Raw genomic sequence first — 22,440 nt, 5'->3', positions numbered from 1 at the left:
AGCAACCTTTACCAGCTTGCCAATACACTTCAAAATAATAAGATCTACACAATAAGGATACGTTACTTGCCTGTAATTCCAGTTCTCTTCGAGGGGTATACTCAAAGTCATAAGCACTGAATAGTCCCGCCAATGTGCGGGGACCCCGGAGCATATACAAAATACCTATATGTATGTTTAGTCAAAAAACATATGTAGTACACACACACACACACTTCACGTATTTTCATCCATAAGGAATAAGGAATTGTAGAAAGAATACATTTTAATGACTGACACGTCCCAACGGTCTTTGTCAAAATCACTCCGTAGCCTGGAGGTGGTTGTGTTTAAATGCATTTCCAAAGTTCAAATAGACATAAAAATCATATGCAAGGGTGGGGTTTGTAAGTCCACACAGCAGAAAACAGATTCCAAGTTTGAACATACACATTTTACATTACTAATGCTTAAATTCATAAAACTTGAAGACAAGTTATAAACAACCATACTTTTGGTACTTCACCTTCTGGTGCCACCTAACAATACTAATTGTAACAGCCGCCGGCCTGTTATCGCGCTGTCAACAGGACTGCCTACTGGAGCACTTGGCGCATACTGGGCGCAATGTTGCCCATTATTACCTTTACAGGAAAGGAATATCTGTGCTGCAGATTCCAAGGCAAGTGCCCGTATCCCTGAGACGCGCCGCTCTAGTCAACAATCTCCAATTGACAGCCTGCCCTAAGGCACCCTACGTGTAGGTGCTGGAAGTACTAACATCAAGTGATCAATGCTATGGTTGCACTACATCCCGGACTCTCTCTGACGAGGCGAGGAGAAGACCATTTATCTGAGCTGAGTAAAATGCGTAAAAAAAAACCCACCAAATTAAAAACCAAACCCTAGGTGCTTAAAAGAAATTGGATTTCAGACACTATTAACTAATGCAGCAGCATTGTCGTGGAGAATTTTTTTTCTCAATTACGGGTAGGATAGGGGAGGAGGAGAAGATGTGATGCCAGGTGGAATAATGGGATGATGAAAAATATATACAGTGTCCCAGTACATGGGAGGGCACTAGGGGTATATAATATCTCTACCCTAGATGCACATGAAGATCCTCCTCATGGTTGAGGCCATACGGGATCCTACTCTGTAGACGTATTATATATTCGGATTCCAAGCGCCGCAGGCTGCGTTTGCGGTCTCCTCCTCGAGCATGGGCCGGAACCCTGTCAATACCAAAATAAGATATTGGGCGGTCAAATATAAATATTGTGAGTGTCTACATGCTTTAACTCACGATGAGCCTCCAATGACGAGCACAGGCTCAGAAATGCGTCAGGCTGAAGATCCATGAGAGCTGTAATCATTAGCATACAGAGATGTCCTTTACCCGCTATAAGCAACTACACTGCTGCTTGAGTGCTTCCTCGCCTGTGGGCACCTTGGAGCTTTGAGAGATATACACACACACAAACGTGCAGCCTAAACACCATCATATAGGCTAAGATGCCAAAAGTGCATTACATTTCAAATATAAATATATCTATATAGCATTTCTGTAACCTAGAAATTGCACTCCTTTGGCGTTTCAATTTTTTTTTTTTTAAATAGGCAAGTATTAGAGGGCAGTGAGCCCATAGGCTGCATAGAGAAAAACACAATAGTAATAAAACTGGTGCCGTTCATTAGAGACCTCCCTGCTCCCATCATGCCCCTCAGGTGACAGTTAGGTCATGGCTTTTTTACAGCGTACCATCATGTGTAGGAATCACGAAGAAAGAAAATGCTACTATAACAAAGATATTCGTTTGGGGAGGCGGGTGGGTTGCTTATGACTTTAAGTATACCCCTCGAAGAGAACTAGGATTACAGGTAAGTAACTTATCCTTCTCTTCCAGAGGTTACTCATCAATAATCATAAGCACTCAATAGAATAGCAAGCCCATCCCCACAATTCTGCGGATGAGCACCAGTATAGTCACAGAAAAAAAACTAAGGATAATTTATCCAAACTGGTTCCTTGAAGAGGTTTGTCCAAACTGAGCATTCGCCTGAGTGTCAAAGTTTAAGCAATAGTGGCGAACAAATGTGTGTACTGATCGCCATATGGCAGCTATACAGTTTTCTGCGATTGGTACATTCTTAAGGAGGGCCGGAGTAGAGATCTTTCCACTGGTAGAATGAGCCCTTGGTTTACCAGGGAGTTGTTTATTAGCCAGTTGGTTACACAATATAATGCATGGAACTATCCATCTAGAGATGGACTGCTTGGAAGATAAAAAGTCAGTACGTATGGAAACATAGTTCACAAACAAACGGTCTGATTTTCTTAGATCCTTGGTCCTGTCTAGATAGAATTTGAGAACCCTTTTGAGATCTAAAGAATGTAGAGGTCTCTCAGGCAGATTAGAAGGCATAAAAAAGTAGGTAGTGTGAGAGCTTTGTTAATATGAAAATCAGAGACCACCTTAGGTAAAAAACTAGGATGAGTTCTAAGGACCACCCTGTTTGCATGGAAAATGAGATACAAGCTCTGTGTTGGAAAGAACCGTATCTCGCTCACTCTGCGAGCAGAGGTAATCGCCACTAAGAAAGCAGTCTTCCATGACAAATGCTGCAGGGACGCTTTATGAATGGGTTCGAATGGGGGAACCATCAACTTAGAAAGGACTACATTAAGTTCCCTGGAGGAGAGGGAGATCTAAGAAGTGGATAGACTTTTTTCAACCCTTCAAGGAAGTCCTTAACCACAGGCATCTGGAAAAAGGAATCATGTGTGAGAGATTTTTGTGTTTGTTGTAATAGCAGCTAAATTAACATATATAGACGAAAATTGAAGACCTGATTTAGTTAAATACAGTAGGTAGGATATATTCACCTGCTCCTGCCCCAGAATGGGATCATGACCATTACTGACGCACCATATGTAGCACCGCTCCCATTTGAAAGCATACAACTTTCTTGTGGATGGTATCTAGCCTCTTTAGGAGTGTTCATACAGACTGGAGCCAAAAATAGATGTCCATACTGGAGGACCTCGGGAGCCATACCGTCAATCTCAGGGATAGAAGGTTGGGGTTGAACACCTTCCCCCCCCCAAGTTTGGATAGTAAGTCCGGACGGCACTGCAACTTCCTGTGTGGGGACTCAGATAGATGCAGGAGGTCCGGGTACCACTACTGGCGAAGCCTCTCCGGGGCGATCAGGATCATACTGGTCTTGACTCTTTAGAACTTCTTGATCACCAGAGGAATAAGTGGAATTGGTGGAAAAGTGTGAAAAATAATGTCTCTGACCATTCTATCAAAAGCGCATTCTCTCTGGAGCCTGGTTGATGGAACCTGGATGCGAAGAGGTGGTACTTTGCGTTTATTGCGTCTGCAAAGCAGCGATGTCTGGAACGCCCCATCGCTGGAAGATGTCCTGTGCAATTTCATTGTTTGTCACCCAGTCGTGAACTTCGACGAATTTCCGACTTAGTGAGTCTGCATGAACTTTGAGAGACCCTGGGAGGTGAATCACGGAAATATGTTCAACTGCCTTATGAGCAGCCACTTCCATATGGCTTGAGCCTCCTGCGAGAGGGATCTTGACCTGGTTCCTGCCGGTTTATTCAGGTAATATATGGTTATGGTGTTGTCTGTCTGAATCAACAGGGAGTGTGTCTGGATGGAAGGGAGGAATGACTTGAGTGCAAGATGTACAGCTCTCAGATCTAACATATCGATATGATTTCCCTTCTCCGCATCTGACCACAACCGTTGCACTTGGAGAGGACCCATGTAAGCCCCCCAACCTTGGAGGGAAGAGTCTGTGATAACTGTTTGGCTGGGAAGACCCAGATGGAAAGGAACTCCTTTCAGCAGGTGAGACCAGTTCATCCACCACCTGAGTGAATCCTTGGCTACCCGAGGCAGAGTAACTGTGTCTTCCCAGTGATTTGATATTGTGACCACTGGTCCCCCAAAGCCTGCCAGGGAGAGAGCGTATTTACAGCCTGGCATTGGGGATAATGAAGATGCATGCAGCCATCAAGTCCAGAAGGTAGGACACCTGTCTGGCCGTGGGAAGGCGTGTGCGGTGGAGCGTGTGGCACTTGTTGGTTATTGAGGACAACTTCTACAAAGGACACCGACGCTTGCGCTTACAGTATCCAGAGTAGCCCCTAGCTAGTGGATCTTTTGAGTTGGGTTGAGAATATACTTTTTTTAATTGATCTGTAGGCCTAGCACACGAATGCAGCATTAAAGGTGTTTCTGCAGCAGAGCAGGTGACGAACTTTTCAGCAACCAGTCATCTAGGTACAGATAGACTAAGATCTTCTGCTTGTGTAGAAAAGCAGCTACAACTGCCATGCATTTCGAGACTGTGCAGGGTGCTGATTTTAGCACAAATGGAAGAACTTTGTACTGGAAGTGCTCCAATACTACCTGAAACCACAGGAATATATCGTGTTTTTTGGAAACTGGAACATGAAAATATGCGTCCTGAAGATCTATGGTGCACATCCAGTCCCTTTGGAGAAAGATTTGGTGCCGAGCTAGAATTTGAAATCTCTCTTTGCGGATGAACTTGTTTAAGCGTCTTAGATCGAGTATAGGTATGTACTTCTGGGTTGGACCCTTCTTCAAAATCAGAAAGTAACAGAAGCAAATTCCTTGCCATTGCTGGGGTAAGGGAACTTCCTCTATTGCGTCTTTTTGTAGTAAAGTATTTATCCCTGTCTGAGTAAAATGGCACTGATGGACAGACGTTCCCCGAGGTGGTATTGCTGGAGGTGGGGACTGAGTAAATAGCCATTTTGCACAATTTTGGGCACCCACTTGTCTTTTATGATCTTTTTCCACTCTTCCAGGTGAGACATGATACTTTTCCCCACCGGAGTGGGCAACAGGGACGGGGGAAGCAAGTGCTCATTGTTTGGCCGGCTGTTTTGTTGAGGAGGGTGCTGGTCTGGAGGTTCCTCTTTCTTGTCTTGGTCGACGCTGATGATAATGTGACCTGGCCTGCTGTTGTTGTGTCAACCAGTGAGAGGTTTGAACCCTCTGTTGGAAATGCCCGCGATCATAAGGTCTGTATTTATGCCAGAAATCTTTGCGCTTTTCAAGGCCGTCTGCCTTCAATATGTCGAATACTGACTTCCTTATGGACATTTCCTCATTGGTAGGTGTGGTAGGGGAGGTTCATGATTCTGCGTTACGCCTCAAGTTTGAGAACCGTGAGTTGTAGCCAGGCAGAGCGCCTATGCCAGATGCCATGGAAGTACCAATGTGCTGCCACATCTGAGGCGTCAGCAGCTGCGCTGATCACCTGGTTGGCTATGAGACCACCTTCCTGTACGATCTCCTGGACCTTGTTCTTCTTGTGGACCTGTGTGGAGATCTCCCAACAGTCGGCGTAGGTGGAGAAGCAGAGATTATGAAGGGGAGTAAGGTTTTTGCAAAGTCTGAATTCTTCGTGAACCTCTCCAATGTTTGACACTCTGCAACCATTGTGGAGGCAGATAAACAGGAGGCATCTGCTTTTCTAGAACCAGAGAGAGAGCCCTCCAGTGTGATCCTGATGCCTGGGGAGGACGATGTTTCTCTCGATGTTGATCGTCTGAATTTCAAAATCTATCTCCATCTTTGCTGTGTCTCCGCCGACGGCAAGGGGAGCCTCGTTCTCGTGATGGCCAATGCCGCTGTAGGATTTTTCAGCAGTTAAATTGCCATTCGCCGTTTCTTCTCCGGCAGAGAGAGGTGCGGAGGGGTAAGTCTCAGCATTGGTCCTCTAGATGCTGAGTGTCGTTTTGAAGTTTGTGACACCAAGGGTGATGCTCTCCACGCCAATCCCCTATGTCCCGTCAGCGGAGTTCTTGACGTCGGCATGCGGCTGTATGGCGACAATGCTCTCAACACCGACCATCTATGCTTCGACCGTCGCAGGGTAATCGCTGAATGGCGATGCTGGGACTTCCTTGAAGTAGACTCGTCAGTTTTTCAACATCTACTTATGCTTTGCAGGTCTTCCATCTTCAAAGCCTGCCACAGTGAGGGGTCTTGACGTAGACTTGTCTTTCGTCGACGGAGGCACTGATTGCCTCGACGACGATTTGCCCTTCGACGTCGCCGCATGCTGTCTATGCTTCTCCGATGTCGATCGTGATGCCGAAAGGGTACACTCAGGTACTTGAGATCTCTTTCTTGTCAACGGCGAGGCAGAGCGATGTCTTCTCTTCTCTGTTCTGCCCCTGTGTTCTGATTTGTCACAAGAGGAGGGCTCTTTGAAAGCATGGCTGCCTTCAAGGCCACTTGTTGATCCCTTTCCCCTCTCCTGCAAGGCATGTAGCTTGATCCTTTCTCTGTCCCGAAGTGTCCTCTTGGAAAAGTGCTGATAATAGTAACAATTATCTGGATTGTGTGATGACGGCAAACAAACAATACAGAAAGAGTGTGGATCAGACTTAGCCATCTTCTTCCCACAGGAAGGGCATTTTGAATAATGCTGACATTTCTGACAGGAAACTTTTCTCACAATTGTCAGAAAACAGCTAGAAAAGATAGCCAGCAGTTAAAGACGTCGAGTGAAAGTAGAGCAGAACTCTAATAAACCAATTTTTGACAGAAAAAGCTAAAAATTGACGAGCTCAGTGTTCCAGGATCCTTACAGAAGAAGCAGGAAAACGTAACTGACCTGTCACCTCTGGGGCATGATGGGAACAGGTAAGTCTTAAAGGCACGGCACCAGTTTTCTTACTGTTAGGTTTTTTCCTAAGGAGCCTGTGGGCTAACTGCCTGCTAATACTTGCCTTTTTCTTTGAAAATAAAAAGTTATGTTTAAACCCCAAAGGAGTGTAATTTCTATGTTACGGAAATGCTATATAGACATTTTTTTATTTTAATTGAGAAATCCAATGCAATTTTGGCATCTTAGCCTATTGGATGGTTTTTAGGCTGCATGTTTATGCATGTTTATATACATTTAGTTGTGTAGAAATAACGCCGCACTCAATGAAGTCTTTTGAGATTCTTTAATTTAAGGAATCTCAAAGGACTTCAGCGAGTGAAGTGTTATCTGTACAAAATTAAACGTTTATGGGCCAAGAGGCTCGGCCCAAACGCCAGCACCCACAATTTGAGCGCACCGGGTTGGAGCCTGTTTCCATGGAAGTATATATAAACATGTATATATGTATGTTTGATGGTACTACGTACGTTTTTGTGCCTATACATACAAATATATAAATGTATTTTGTATATGCTCCAGGGTCCCCGCATGTGGGCGGGAGTATTCAGTGCTTATGACTATTGATGAGTATTCCCTGGAAGAGAACCAGAAGATCATGTTCTTGATTAACCTCTTTGCAACTTCACTTTCCGTTCTATATACTTCCTAGGGCTAAGGGATTCCTAGGAATACATTAGTTGCAATGGTCATTAGAGGAGACCAGTCAAAACACTCTTCAAACTTGTAAGCTGCAAAACTTTACTCATAGCTTCGGGAGGTTTTGCTCTATAGCAAATATTTGAGTTAGTTGTAAATAGACAAGTATATCTTACAGTCCCAATGCGACAGCCGCGTTTAACTACACAAGAAAAAGCATCCCAGAGGCAGAGATAAGTTTGGATTGGCTATTGCTCTCAAACATCTAGAAGGAAATGCATATTCTTATGAAGCTAATATTGTCTATACTGAGGTTCACCATCTGTGTTGAAAGGACAATGTCTCAATGAAGTAACCACCAAAATTGGGGCTGCTTACTAACATGGTACTCCTCTGTGTTGAGGGAAATATAAAAACTGGAGATTTGACTCTACAACTACAGAAGACCCCTGTGCATCCAAGAGGACATTGAAAGTCAGTTTGTGGCAGATGAGCAGGCAGGTGCATATCTACCCTTAGCCCACAGGACTCTGTTAATAGCCTAGTCATGTTTTTTAACATACTTGAATATGGCCATCATCAACATACCCACCTTTACCTGAAGGACTACTTCATTTACACTACCAGGTCTTGTTAGGCGCTATCCAACTGCCTGTTGAACGTTCTCTTTATCCACAACTGACAGCATTCTGAGGCAACTAGAGGGTAGATAGTGCTTTACACAAAAACAAATAAATAAAAATGCATCTTCTACAAGAGTACAGTATGCTAAATTTCTGTGGTTCTAGCCTCTTCTGTGAAGCTACCGAGCGGGTCTTGGGGCTGGGTGCAAAAAGAAAAAGGGTTTGCAATGCTTGACTGGCTCAGGTGCACATAGGAGTAGTGCCATTAATGAACTTTAAAAACACTGAATGTGATCAATAGTCCATTGTGTAAGAATACTGGGGGAAAAAAATCTGAATACAATCAATTCCACCAAGCTATCATTAGTCTGGTATTAAAAAGGAGGATGTCAGTGCAATCAAAGAATATTTTAAAGCAAGTTTTGTAACTTACCTTGGCAACATCATCTATATCAATCTTGCCATCTTTGTTTTCATCAAGCGCCTCAGCAATTCGAAGCAGCTTTGCTTCAGGAATCTTCTGGAGTTGTTTCATCACACTGATGAGTTCTCCAATGCTAATGAGATTCTCCCTAAAAACAGTACAATTTATTTTCATTGTTCTACACAAAGAATGTGAGAATGCATTTACTTGTCATTTTGCAGATTTAAATTTGATGATTACGTCCCTTTATCCCTGCTAAGAATAGGAAGACACGTTACCCAAGTAAAAGACGGAGCTCATGATGGCAGAGGACATAAAGATTTGGATATTTAAGGGCTATGACATTTTTTATTCATATATTTTAAGGTCTGGCCAGAGACGGCTTCAGAGCGAATAAGATCTATGCAGAACAAGCATTTGCAATGCAATAGGTCTCGCAATGATAGAGTTTGAGCTATTGGCATTGTAAATAGGCATTGTCTTTTACAATGTCAGTAGCATAAACTTGCATAAAAGCAGTGTATGGAGTGTAGCAGTGTGTGATGTGCAACATTGTGTGGTGTGTAGTAGTGTGTGGCGTGCAGCAGTGTGTGGCGTGCAGCAGTGTGTAGCGTGCAGCATGCAGCAATGAGTATTTCAGCAGTGTGCAGCAGTGTGTGACGTGCATCAGGGTGCGGTGTGCAGTAGTGTGTGTTGTGCAGTAGCGTTTTGTGTAGCATTGTGCGATGTGCAGCAGTGTGCGTTGTGCAGCAGTGTGAGGCGTGTAGCAGTGTGATGCGTGTAGCAGTGTGAGGTGTGCAGCAGTGTGTGGCGTGCAGCAGTGTGTGGCGTGCAGCAGTTAAGGGTGCAGCATTGTGAGGCGTGCAGCAGTGTGTAATGCAGCAGAGTGTGCATTATTGTGTGGTGTGCTGTAGTGTGAGGTGTGCAGCAGTGTGTGGCATGCAGTAGTGTGTTTTGTGCAGTGGCATGCAGCAGTGTGGCGTGCAGCAGTGTGTGGCGTGTAGCAGTATGTGGCGTGCAGTAGTGTGAGGCGTGCAGCAGTGTGAGGCGTGCATCAGTGTGAGCTGCGCAGCTAATTTTTTGTTTTAATAATGCATATCTTAAGAATATAGGTTTTTAAATTTATTTGGTAAACATGCATTTTCTGTTATAACATTAATAATTATTTGGTTATATTAATACACATTGTAATTTAAGCCCTTTTAAAAAAAAATATTATGCAAAGTATGTGTAAAAACAGTAAGCATTTTTAATTATTTTTTTTGCATTTTAATCAGTTTTTGTTGAATAGTAGGTGTTACGAAAACATTTTAATAATAAGGTAAATATTACACATATTTATTTTTTTAATGCACAGTGTAATGTTGATAGCTATGTACGTTTTTGAAAATGAATTTAAAAAAAAAACATAAGCAAAAATAATGTTATGAGCAAGGTAATAGCTGTAAGTTTACCAATGCCGAGATTTTTGCATTGTAAAAGCTTGTTTAATGCTTTTGTGTTATGGTTTTTCACTTTTAAGTAAAGACTTTAAACACGTATACACGTGTTTACAATATGTGTTCAAATATGCATATAATTAGTGCGTTGCTGAAAGAGCAACATCGTAAAAGCAATATATAAAATATATCTTTATTTATAGAGTATTTTTAATAACAACTAACATTTATCTTAAAACCGTTCGTCATGCTGAACGTATGCTAGTTGGGAAAAAAAAATATCACGTGATACGACCTTGCTAGCGTGCTCGTGCACATTGCTGCTGGGAGCATTTTGCTTTCGTTTATACACAGGCACAAGGAGAGCGCAAATGGGTAAATACGAGTAAAAATGTGTTTGGAGCTATGCTAATTATGTAGCAACGCAAGAGGCAAATTAACGTGGCGAAAACAGTCAACTAAGCAAACGCTGATGTGAGTCACTGAATGCTGGGGCCTATGTATGAGTGTTCACAGACACTAATGAGGAAGAAAGTGAAACTGGATACTGACTTGCTGAGGGAAGAGAGACAGGAGATGTGCACGCCGCGTGGCTGAAAGCGCGTACACCAACTCAAATCCGCCGAGACCATGCGCGTGCCCATCTCCTGTCCCACTTCCGAGGCAAGTCAGTAACAATAGATCTCGCTGGCGACAGCGCTTCGCGCTGCGTTCGCCAGGCGAGACCTAAAAAGGGTTAAAAGATTAGCTCCCTTGAGCCAGTGGTTCTTTTAAGTATCATGCATATATTATTTTATTTATTTTAATGGCGTACCAGTAGTTAATCTCCGCTTAGATATCACAACAATCATGGAATATGTGTTTTGAAAAGCACAGTGCTGTACAAATGAGAGCCTGTATGGCCATGCGACCTTAATGCAAGATGACAGCAGACACAATTGTGGAGTTGAACTGGAAAAATAATTACTTCCTGGAAAAGAAGCGCCAACCAGAGGAGAACATCACTGTTACTGGCCCGGAGGTGATTGCCTCAGTGCTCCGGAAGTCTTCAGCCAAAAAAAGTCTCCCGGAAGTGACAGATCTGAAGTATACTGCCCATCTGTGCTCCAGGCTGCATATAGTTGGAGTTATTGCAGCTGCTGGTTGTGCTGCTGCCTCTCGGAAGTGATTCAGACTTGAGAAAATCTACTCAGACAAGGAAAGCCCCAGAAGCTGGAGACAGGCTAAAGCTGCCATGAGGGAGGCGAGAGTGCAAAGGTTAGGATGATGGTGGAGAATGAGTCAGCCTTTAAGTGCCAGGTTAACAGGGCACTGTAGAGGCAGATTCATGAGCATCCAGAAGGCAGGGAGGTAGGATCAATGATTATTCCATTGACTATTGGGAAGATGCATGATAGCTGTTCTTCAGTCTGGGCTAACGGGCACAAGAGGTGGAGCAGTGGCCTGTGAGTAGACAGGGGAGGGTGGAGTCAGATATACAGATAAGTCTGTGTCAGGCTCTCAGGGTGCGACCTCGTGGTTGGAGAAAGGTACCTTTGCAGCTACCAGCAGTCTTCTCCAATATGTCAGGTTAAAGCAGTGATGATGGAAGGTTATAGTATAGCTTTTGTGCTTGGGGGCAGCAGAAACAGCAGCATGCCAGAAGAGAGCACTGTAAATTTGTTTGGTCAGTGTCAGATGGCTCTGCAGAAGCAGGGTATGCTAGAGCCTGAACAGGGGTAGTGGTGGTGGTATGAGAGGAAGGAATCGGGTAAGCAGAACAGCAAGATAAGTGCAGCACATTGTGAGCTGCCAGTGGACACCTGGTATTAGTGCCATGGGGAGAGCGATTTAGTCTCATGTCAAAGCAGGGTGCCCAGAAGCACTGTTTGAATTGACAGGAGGTTGAGCGTCTCAGTGACTGGTGGAGATAGACATGTTTAGGGCAAGAAGTGCAGCAAAGGTTCCTTCAGAAGTCTATGAGCTGGAGTCAAGCGGTACAGTGAAGTGTCAAAAGGTGGTTCTCTGTGCCAGGCTCAGAAGGCACAATGGGAAGGAAGAAGTCTCAGACAAATTAAAGGCCATAGATTTTGCCTCCTTAATCTCAGTGCCTAAGAACAATCAATGCTAGGAAGGTAGGTAGAGATGTCCTGAGAGTACAGGGCATCCTTGAGATGCACATTCTGCACTGAGACAGGAGGAGGGAATCTCAAGAGCACTCCTCATCCAACTGTTCATCCAAACATGTATTTAGTCACTTATCAAGTCCTCTACCTAAGCACTCTCTCATGCATCTATGTACTCACCCAGACACTCAAACATACACCCATGCACATATACACATACAGAGACTTGTAATCATTCACACAACCATCAATGAAGATACTTTTTGAATTATTAAAAAAAGAAACATGGGCTATGTAAGTGCTTATTTAAGTGCAATTCATAAGGCTTCCTGAACAGAATAGGAAAGTAATTTAATTTTACCTTTTAAGTTACATAAGATTCTGTAAGATTTATACCAGCTGCTATGTTTTCATAAAATATGACTAACTTACCCAATAGGAGGGGTAGATCCTCCATCAAGGTGCTGATCCATAATTTTTTCCTCAGTCCCCAACTCAGTGATAATCTTGTCAATTTGCCCAATCATTCTGTTCACTCGCTTGGTCAACCTCTTGCTTGCCTTTGATTCTTCCACTACGACCTCTTGTCCAGTCTTTGTTAATTCCTTCTTTATCTCTTCCAAGTCCTAACAGATATGAAATCAGTACATTTATACGAGATACAAATTCTTAAGAAAGTACGTATTTATTGGGATCCTGGTTAATGCCATCAAACTCACAAATTCGATATCAGAATTAGTCACTGAATGCATTATCTTCAAAGAGTATTGGTTTACAATTGTCTAACTGTGCACCATGAGCTTTAATACAACACAGAATGCAAAACAGAAAACAAAGATGCCTACTTCGTTTTCCATCGAGCAAGTTTACATTGATTTGTAAATCATGCAGCACCAAACAAGTTAATTGCTGCCTGGCGTTACAGCAATTAGTTCATCTATATAGAATATAATGAATAGGTATGATTACAAAGACACTAAAAAGCAACTTCAAAAGTGAGTTTAAGAACAGTATACATGCATGGGGTCGTGGAAGTCTTGTATAGCGCCTTTAAGTACAAAGGGTGAACTCAGAAGAGGCACTTCTCCAGTTACACCACTGGTTGTATGATGGTGGAATGTTGTGTACACATAAAAAGCTGTTACTCCAGAGAAGGGAGGGGAGTAACTGACAAAATGCTCTGTCCCAACACCTTTTACACTTATGGCCTAGGACTACTAAACTAGCAGGAGCAGATTGCATGGAGGAAGATGTATGCCATTTGCCATTTAGGCATTTGTACAGTATGTGAAACACAGGATCTGAAAGGAGACTTTTTTTTGCAGAAAAAAGTAATTGGCATTTCTTAAGCCATAAACGAAGCCACTAAGGGGTGTTATGTACTTTGCTATGACAATATTCCTTCAATTAGTGCATTAGTGTAGTCAAGTTTTGAGTTTCCCCGGCCACGCCTAAACACCTTGTTATTTTCAGTGCAGAGGAGGGGGGAGGGGGGGGGGGGGGGAGAGACTTTTCTTGACGGGATTTATTTGGTACAGCGACATCTTTCTACAAGATGTCGCTTGTTGAGATGTCACTTGTTGGGAGCAAGGCCTACATCCCAAAAGACCTTTGTTTTGAAGGGTATTGTTGTGCCACAGAATATAGAAGCAGGACAAAGTGTAAAATTCATTGCAGAGAGCCTAGTAACAGGATTTTCTTTTTTGCTCCAATTTAATGTGAGGCTTTCTGAGAATCTTCCTTGCGCCCATAGAAGCACAGCGGCATATCACATTACTGCCCGGTTGATTTCTACCACTGCCCACTTAAATGTATTGTTGGAGCTTTAAAGGACGTCAATGGTTCCCACAGAAACCAGATGCATCATTAAAACAGCATGCCTGGGGGCATGGCCAAGCTGATGATGGAGTGAGACGTGTCTTGTTGTGGCTAGGCTCCTTCGCAGCCTTCTTGAGCCAGATTCAATGCATCGCTGAGGGTGGGGACAACAACCGAGTATGGGGACAACAACCGAGGAGTGCCAGTTTGCTCAGGCGGTTACGTGACTGCGTTGAGGCGGTGGGAGCTATAAACTCGGAGGGAGGGGGGGGGGGGGGGGGGTTGGACCTTTGCGTGTGCCTTCTTCTACACGGTAGGACGTGCCCTCACTGGTGCTGGTGGGACCTGGGACGCCTTGCCAGTCGTGGCTGTGGAGTCGCACAGCGCTCCCTCCCTGGCCCCTCGGGCGCCGCATCTGGTCGCGATGGGTTGTGACTGGGCACTTGGGGTCCCTAGCTTGATCAACTGTGGATGACCTGCTATAGCTGGGGCCTACCCCCCCTGGGCTCTTTCACGCCTGTTGGTGACTCCAGACTGGACTGCGTACGGAGCCCACAGAGGATCTTCAACATCCACAGGAATCATACTGCGAAGGCACCGGGCAGACGCAACCACTGGCCTAGATTGGTCACACCACAGCATTCCACCTTGCTGATCATCGGACGCTCGTAGGTGGAGGTACCCTCTCTTTGCTATGCCAAATAGCAAACGGAGCAAGGCCACCCCAGGCACCCACTCTGAGACAGCCCGGTCACCTACATGTGCATCAAATTAGACCCCTCAAAATTGACTACCACTGACCCTCCTCCCGCATCCGCACCCAGCGACTCAGCGACCGCCCGACTCACGCAGGCCAATATGAATCATTTTCTCCAGGAAAAAAGATCTAAAACTGGCTCCTTCAAGACGGAATTCAAAGCCTGGCTCCACAACCTTAAGCATGACATTACAGAGATCAGGGGGCGCATCAACGGATCTGGAGCGTACAGTTGATGATCACTCAGAAGATCAGGGGAACCTGTGGCGCAGGATGGCCACCCTGGAGGAACAGTAAATTGACCTTCAACTGAAGCAGGAGGACTTCGAAAATAGGAGCAGGAGAAACAACCTCCGCATAATAAGGAACAGTCCTCCTCTCAAGCCAAACAGGACATTATTCATCACCTCCGCACAATGGATGGTGCAAATTCTCCAGCCCGCTCTACTTTGATTTCCGATTGAGACTGGAGGAGTTCTACCCTAGGCTAGGTCTTGGACCGAATATCCGGAGCTAGGACCCTCTAGCTGCAGATGCAACAGAGACTTGGACCTTGCGTAGATGGCAAGACCATGCTGATGGGGTCTGTCTCAAAGGACTACCAGCTGCATGCTATAGAACTCTCCTCTCACTATCTCCCAAACGCCTGATAATTGGGTACAGCTGCCTCGGGCCCCTCCGTCATTGACTTTGGCCTCCTGGCTGGGCCACCCCTTGCCCTGACTACCGCTGGCTGCGGAGTCTGGAGACTAGACTACCTACCGATCCCCTCCGCACCCCACCCCCCACCTTCACGATTCGTTCCCTTGAAGAGTGACTTTTCCAGTATGGACCGTGCGCAGACAAGTGGGCCATTCCAGGATTTTAATGGAGTCTTTTGACCCAGTTGGCCTTTTGTTGCTCTTTCTCTACCCCCTCTTTATATCGTTTCCTTGGGGGATCCCGAGCAGGGGATGTGTGCCTCTTGGGATATTCCTCCTATCGGCCCTACTCTGCCGGAGGGCCGCTGTCCTTTTCAGGCCCTGATACTGCTCCTTGGTCTTGCTCTACACCTCTTTTCCCACCTCCACTCGGTTGGTTGGGGTGGCTGCCTCTTCCTTTCTGCCCGACTAGCTGACTCCCTCATACCGGGACATGGTTGACACATCTCACATTAAATTTCTGTCTCCTAATGTTAGGGGTCTCTACGCTCCCAACAAGAGATGCCATATTTGGTGCTATCTTCTTCTACATAATCCCAATGTCATCTTCCTTCAGAAAACTCACCTTTTACAATCTGATATTCAGCGAATGTCCCATCCAAAATACCCGACCCAACATTAGGCTCCTTCACCCACCAAGATGGTCGGAGTTTCGATCTTATGCAAAGCCGGTTTCTGCTCCAGGGCATCGAGAGTGGCTCGGGACAGGGAAGGTTGCTTCTTAAAACTTACGGTCCAACACAGCTATCAGACTCTCACCCTGCTTAACGTTTACGTGCCTAACCAGTCACAGGACGCATATCTCAGAACCATACTGAGAACAGGTGGCACAGGATAGAAACTGCTTAGTTATGGGAGGGGATTTCAATTTAGTCTAGGATCCCCAGTTGGACCGCAGTGCTGCCGTCTTCCAGGGCACAGGGGTGATGTCAGCTGCGTTGAAAAGGAACTTCACGGACCTGGGCCTTACAGACACCTGGCGTTCTAGGTTTCCAGATGCTCAGGACTATTCTTTTTAATCACAAGTTCACCACTCTTACTCAAGTATTGATTATTTACTTCCCTCTCACTCATGGGACCTGGAGTCATCCCTCATTTCGGACATCTCCATCTCCCACCAAGCTAATGTGGAAATGGTATTACAGTGCTGGGGTGCCATACCATGACCCCATCCTAGATGGCGACTCCCCCTATAGCCTGTGCAACCGGGTCAAAGTAGCTGTGATTTGGTGGGAAATCTCAGCTTACTTTCAATCTAACACCCTCCCCGAGACTCTGTCCTTTACCCTATGAGACGCCTTCAAGGCGACAATATGTGGTGCCATTACATCAATCATTATCGCTCGTACACGGGAGGCTAGGCTGGTGGAGTCTGGCCTGACTAGGCAATTAGGGCGCTGGAGAGGCTGGATCACTCGGCCCCCTCTAGGCATCACAAGAGGCAGCTGGCCCTACTTCGGGGCCAACTGAGGTCACACAGAACGAATAAGACGTAGCGGTCACTGCTGGCCTTAAAACAGAGATACTTTGAGTGGGGGACAAAGTAGGGTCTGTTCTTGCCCGATGACTCGGCCGGCGAGCGACATGAGCCCACATCTCAAAGATCAAACTTGCGGATGACACGTGGGCTGTCTCAGAACGAGATAAGCAGCAAGTGTTCCACTCTTCCTACATTATTCTCTATGAGGGTGAGTGCTCCCCCGAGAAGACATTAACTTCTTTCTAGCCTCTTGCTTGAGAACACCCCTGGACGCTCACCACACACAGTTCCTAGAGACTCCGATCACCTTAGCCGAGCTACAACATGCTCTCCGCGACCTGTCAGTAGGCAGAACCCCTGTACTGGATATCCTCCCGGTCTCATTTTATCGCATGTTCCTTTCTCAATTTCAGGACCACCTACTACGACTTTTTAACTCGTTCTCCGAAGCTACGGGCCTTTCCCCTACTAAGTCCGCGGCTGAAGTAGTACTCATCCCTAAACCTAAACCGGGCAAGGACCTCTTGTTGTGTGTATCTTATCGCCCTATTGCCTCGCTAAATACAGACGCCAAGATTTACACTAAACTCCTGGCGAATCGCCTGGAACCATATCTCCCCAGCCTGGTCGACCCAGACCAGGTCGGTTTTATACGCCATCACCAGAGTGTGGAAAACATATGCCAGATAGCCCACTTGATCGAGAGGTCCACCGCTGGGACATCCCAGCCAGTCTTCTCTCATTAGAAGCTAAAAAAGCCTTCGACCGGGTTGGTTGGGCCTTCATACGCTGCAGAAAAGTGGCTTGGGACCAGTCATGAAAAATTGGACATGGCACCTTATACCTCTCCCACAGTGAAGATACAGATAAACGGCCTGCTCTCCCCACCCATACGCATACAAAGGGGCACTAGGCAGGGCTGCCCACTCTCGCCACTACATTTTGCCTTGGTGGCCGAACCACTAACGATTACTATAAGCTGGGCGGAAGACGTCAAAGGCATTCCTTTTGGTGGCCTGGAACATACATTTTCTCTCTTTGCTGATGACCTTCTGCATACCCTGGCCAACCTGAGACCTCTATGGCAGCACTAGTAACTCTCCTCATATCTTTTGAGGGGCTGTTGGGTTTTAAAATCAACATGGCCAAATCCTAGGCACTGGATTTAGTGATTCCCCCCCCACAGGATATACCAGTCTTACAGTTACTCGCTCCCTTCCAAAGGGCCTTGCGCTGGCTCTGCTATTTGGGCTTGATATAGATCCAATCTAACTGGTTGGAGTGTAAAAGGTCAGTTTTAGAGGACCTGCAGTCATGGAAACCACTTCATATGTCTTGTCTAGGCTGTCTTAATGCTGTCAAATGTCCATTCTACCAAAAGTTCTATATTTATTTCAGACATTGCCTATCCCTATCCCCCAGGCTGCTATCCTTCGCCCCCAACATGAGATTAACACCTTTATCTGGGGTGGGATATGCCCAAGGTTCTCCAACAAAATTCTCATGTTGCCCAGCGAACGGGGGGGCCTGCGGTGCCCCAGTCTTTTGGAGTACTACTGGATGTCTTATCGCCGATATATTTCCGAGTGGGTCGTTCGCGGAAAGCATTGGTTCCACATGGACGATGCGGTAAACTGTCGACCCCTCTGGGATTTAGCTTGGCTTCCGAGACACCTTCGACCCCGTAGTGCTTACATAGGACCCACGAAAACTGTCCTACACATCTGGGACAGAATAGCAACTGCGAGGGGCCTCAAGTAGTTCCCCACTCCCAACACTCCCTTGCTCGCAACCCGGATTTCCCCCCTTCCCTACAGGCACAATCCTTTTCAGTTTGGAGGGAGGGCGAGTATTGTACGATCCAGGACCTCTTTGAAGGGGACGCACTTACAACCTTTGATCACTGCAAGAGGGACGTCCACCTCCAGAACACATCCCGATTGCATTTCTACCAACTGTGACATTGGTTGCTTCGACTGCCGAAAATACAAGGGGCAACATGGCCACTCACACCCTTTGAGAAATTAGTGCACTCCTTTGATGGCACACGGGGTCTGATTTCTTTCACATACCAGGTGCTACAATACTCCACCCTCATCTATACACACACTTACCAAACACAACAGCACACAGATTCCGCAGAGGAGATCTCCCTGAAACAATGAAAACCGCTTGGGCGCGACATTCCTAAGCTATATAGGAGTATACCCCAATGAGAAACTGCTTATAAACTAATTAGCAAGTGGTAATATAGCTCAACACGCTTACAGAAAATGTCCCCCACTTCCTCCCCTTGTTGCAGGCGTTGTCAATCGGCGACTGGACATTTTATTAACCTTTAGTGGTCTTGCTCTTTACTAACTCTATACTGGAAGGAAATCTGAGCCACATTAAGGATATTGTAGGCTTTCCCCTCCCGAACTCCTAAACCACAGCCATTTTGGGGATTCGGACCACATCACTTACTACTATGAATCATGCTGATTGTCAACTTATCGAGCTGGGTGCGGCCAAGCAACTACTCGCCCTCCATTGGAAGAAACCCACTGCACCAACTATTGCCTTGTAGTTCACACGCCTTTGGCATGTCATGGCAATGGAACTTATATCATGCAGGATAACACACACTGAATTCAAATTTGCTTGCATTTGGCAGCCACTGGTTGATTATTTCTCAAAACTGGAATATTCTTGCTTTACCTTACTTCGGCCTCAAGCCCTTGGCATTACTGGCTGTCTGTCATATGCTTAATATTATGGTACGTGTTTATATTCTTGAATTAAAAAAATGATTTGACAGAAAACAGCACACCTGGTATAGAGAAAGTCCTGCACTTGACCTACCCAAAGGCATGCCAAAGTCGCTGGCGGTCAAAATACCATCCATAGTTACGAGAAAATCAGCATCGAAGACCAAGTTTCAAAAACAAAGATTTAGACAATCTTTCTCAGACTGAATCCCAAGCACTTCCCTTCACAGAGCTGCACAAGGCACCTCTTTCCTTATTTTACAGAAAGATCTCAAGATATGTTTCAGAGAGCTCCTCACCACAGTAATCTTACTTCTGATCTACACACTTTGTCATCCTGCCTACAGCTAATAAGCAAATACTCAAAAACAAGCCTAAAAGTCAGTGTTTGTTAACACCTGCGTGGCTCCAGCCAAATTCAGGGCTCTCTATCTGGCACAGGCGGAGACCTGAAATACAAGCTCCTGTGTTCACTAGCTCAGGCATACCGTAACGTCCAAGGCACAGATGTATTAAATGTACTGCTCACATTTCAGCCAGAAGCTCACCAACCCACCCCCCTGACGCTCTTGCTACGGCCTATAAACCTCACCATCATTAACCTACTCAGGACTTACCTTTAGTCAAGAGGTCCTCACCTATGCAAATTCCATCCTAGCTTCCTCTTAGGTGCAAGAGTGACCACCAATTTGTGGAATTCGCCAATTGGCCACCTAATGGAACTCTCAAAGAGTATGTCTTCCTGCCAGAAAGATGTTTTGGTGTACATATCAACTTTAGAACCTCTTCACCTTCTAAGAAACAGATGAATTGCTTTTTGAGAATGAACGCATCTGTGACATTTTCCTCCGATTTTCATAATCTGCTATGTGTTATGCACCACTTTGGAGGTTTCAACCTTTCCAACGACACCATTTGTGAAGCGTCATCAGAATCAAAACTGGGTAGCTATCATTCTCTATAGAGATATGTTTACTTATATTCATTAACAACGAACGCATGCGCTATCAGAAAGCACAAATCTGTCTGCCTATAAAAAAGGCGCATTATCTTTTCTACTCTTTTTTGATGCTAACCAAAATAGAAGCTTTTTGTTAAGGTAAAAGCAATAACAATACTCTAGTCTACGGTACTGAGCCTTTAAGAGACTGGGCAGGTAGGGATTAGGACACATGTGAATACAAACACCAAGCACTGTGTCTTTAAGACTCCAGGCTGACGCCTGCTATCAAAGAGGGCATCGCATTTCAAAAGCCTCTCAGACTGATTATTAAGCAACGGGTTTTGTCCGGTTAACTATTTACATTCGATTTTCTACTCAGATTGTGACTGATTTACTCTTCTTCTGTCATATCTTTATACTGCTTCTGAAAGGTTTCTTATACATGTTGTTTTTGTAGCTCCATTACCTCACTATTTGTGATATGCCCCTTTTATGGTAATAAAAACAAATTACAAAAACAACAACAACAATTGATGGACAGAATGCAGAACAATGTCATACATTCACCCCAGTACAGAGATCTGGGCCTAAATCCATTGTTTTTTTGCTCACCAGGCCGTTCCAGTTAGAACCCAGCTATATGCAAATCAGTCTTGACCCTGTGCCTCATGGGTACAGTCCAGCCCGAACTGCCAAGCCAGGTTCTCCCTGGACTGGAAACAAGCATCCTAGGACCGGTTTCGGGGTTTCACCCCTCTTCAGCCAGGATAGCTTGATTCCAGTGGCATGGAGAGCACGGGATCCACGTCTGGGCATACCCTTCCCACTCGGGGTGACAAATGCAAAAACAACAATTGATGGACCGAATGCAGAACAATGTCATACCTTCACCCCAGTGCAGAGATCTGGGCCTAAATCCATCGTTTTTTTTGCTCACCATGCCGTTCCAGTTTGAACCCAGCCATATGCAAATCAGTCTTGACCCTGTGCCTCATGGGTACAGTCCAGCCCGAACTGCCAAGCCAGGTTCTCCCTGGACTGGAAACAAGCATCCTAGGACCGGTTTGGGGGTTTCACCCCTCTTCAGCCAGGATTGGGTGAGAGTATTTGATTGGTTCTGATGCTCCGTCCATCACCACCCCCTTTTGTACCGCTTTGTTCGCCATAAGTTGGCAGGGTATGCTCAGACGTGAGTCTCTTGCTCACTTTGCCACTGGATTCAAGCAAGCCTGGCTGAAGACGGCTGAAATGCCAGAAACCGGTCCTAGGAAGCTTGTTTCTGGTCCAGGGAAGGCATGGCTTGGCAGTTCGGGCTGGACTGTTCCCATGAGGCACAGGGTCAGACTGATTTGCATGTGGCCATGTCTGAACTGGGGTGGCATAGTGGGCTAAAGAACGGTGATGGATCAAACCCAGATCTGTTGACTGGGTGTGAGTGTTTGATTGGTTCTGATGCTCCGTTCATCACCACCCCCTTTTGTACCGCTTTGTTTGCCATAAGTTGGCAGGGTATGCTCAGACGGGAGTCCCTTGCTCACTTTGCCACTGGATTCAAGCAAGCCTGGCTGAAGACGGCTGAAATGCCAGAAACCGGTCCTAGGAAGCTTGTTTCCGGTCCAGGGAAGGCATGGCTTGGCAGTTCGGGCTGGACTGTTCCCATGAGGCACAGGGTCAGACTGATTTGCATGTGGCCATGTCTGAACTGGGGTGGCAGAGTGGGCTAAAGAACGGTGATGGATCAAACCCAGATCTGTTGACTGGGTGTGAGTGTTTGATTGGTTCTGATGCTCCGTTCATCACCACCCCCTTTTGTACCGCTTTGTTTGCCATAAGTTGGCAGGGTATGCTCAGACGTGAGTCCCTTGCTCACTTTGCCACTGGATTCAAGCAAGCCTGGCTGAAGACGGCTGAAATGCCAGAAACCGGTCCTAGGAAGCTTGTTTCCGGTCCAGGGAAGGCATGGCTTGGCAGTTCGGGCTGGACTGTTCCCATGAGGCACAGGGTCAGACTGATTTGCATATGGCCATGTCTGAACTGGGGTGGCATA

The 22,440-nt window shown here is 45.7% G+C and overlaps 1 protein-coding gene across 1 annotated transcript in view; it reads right to left on the bottom strand.

Moving 5' to 3' along the window:
- LETM1 (leucine zipper and EF-hand containing transmembrane protein 1) overlaps positions 1–22,440 on the bottom strand; it is a 567,062-nt gene that overhangs the window by 8,107 nt on the left and 536,515 nt on the right. The window contains exons 12-13 of the mRNA XM_085642560.1: positions 12,377–12,570; positions 8,410–8,548 (exon numbers count right to left, since the gene is read on the bottom strand). Coding sequence (XP_085498686.1) covers positions 8,410–8,548; positions 12,377–12,570 — 333 coding nt within the window. The remainder of the gene's footprint in view (positions 1–8,409; positions 8,549–12,376; positions 12,571–22,440) is intronic.

The sequence above is a fragment of the Triturus cristatus genome, chromosome 2_2 (genome assembly GCF_964204655.1).
Source record: "Triturus cristatus chromosome 2_2, aTriCri1.1, whole genome shotgun sequence".
NCBI lineage: Eukaryota > Metazoa > Chordata > Amphibia > Caudata > Salamandridae > Triturus > Triturus cristatus.
This window is presented reverse-complemented; position numbering and strand designations above follow the sequence as displayed.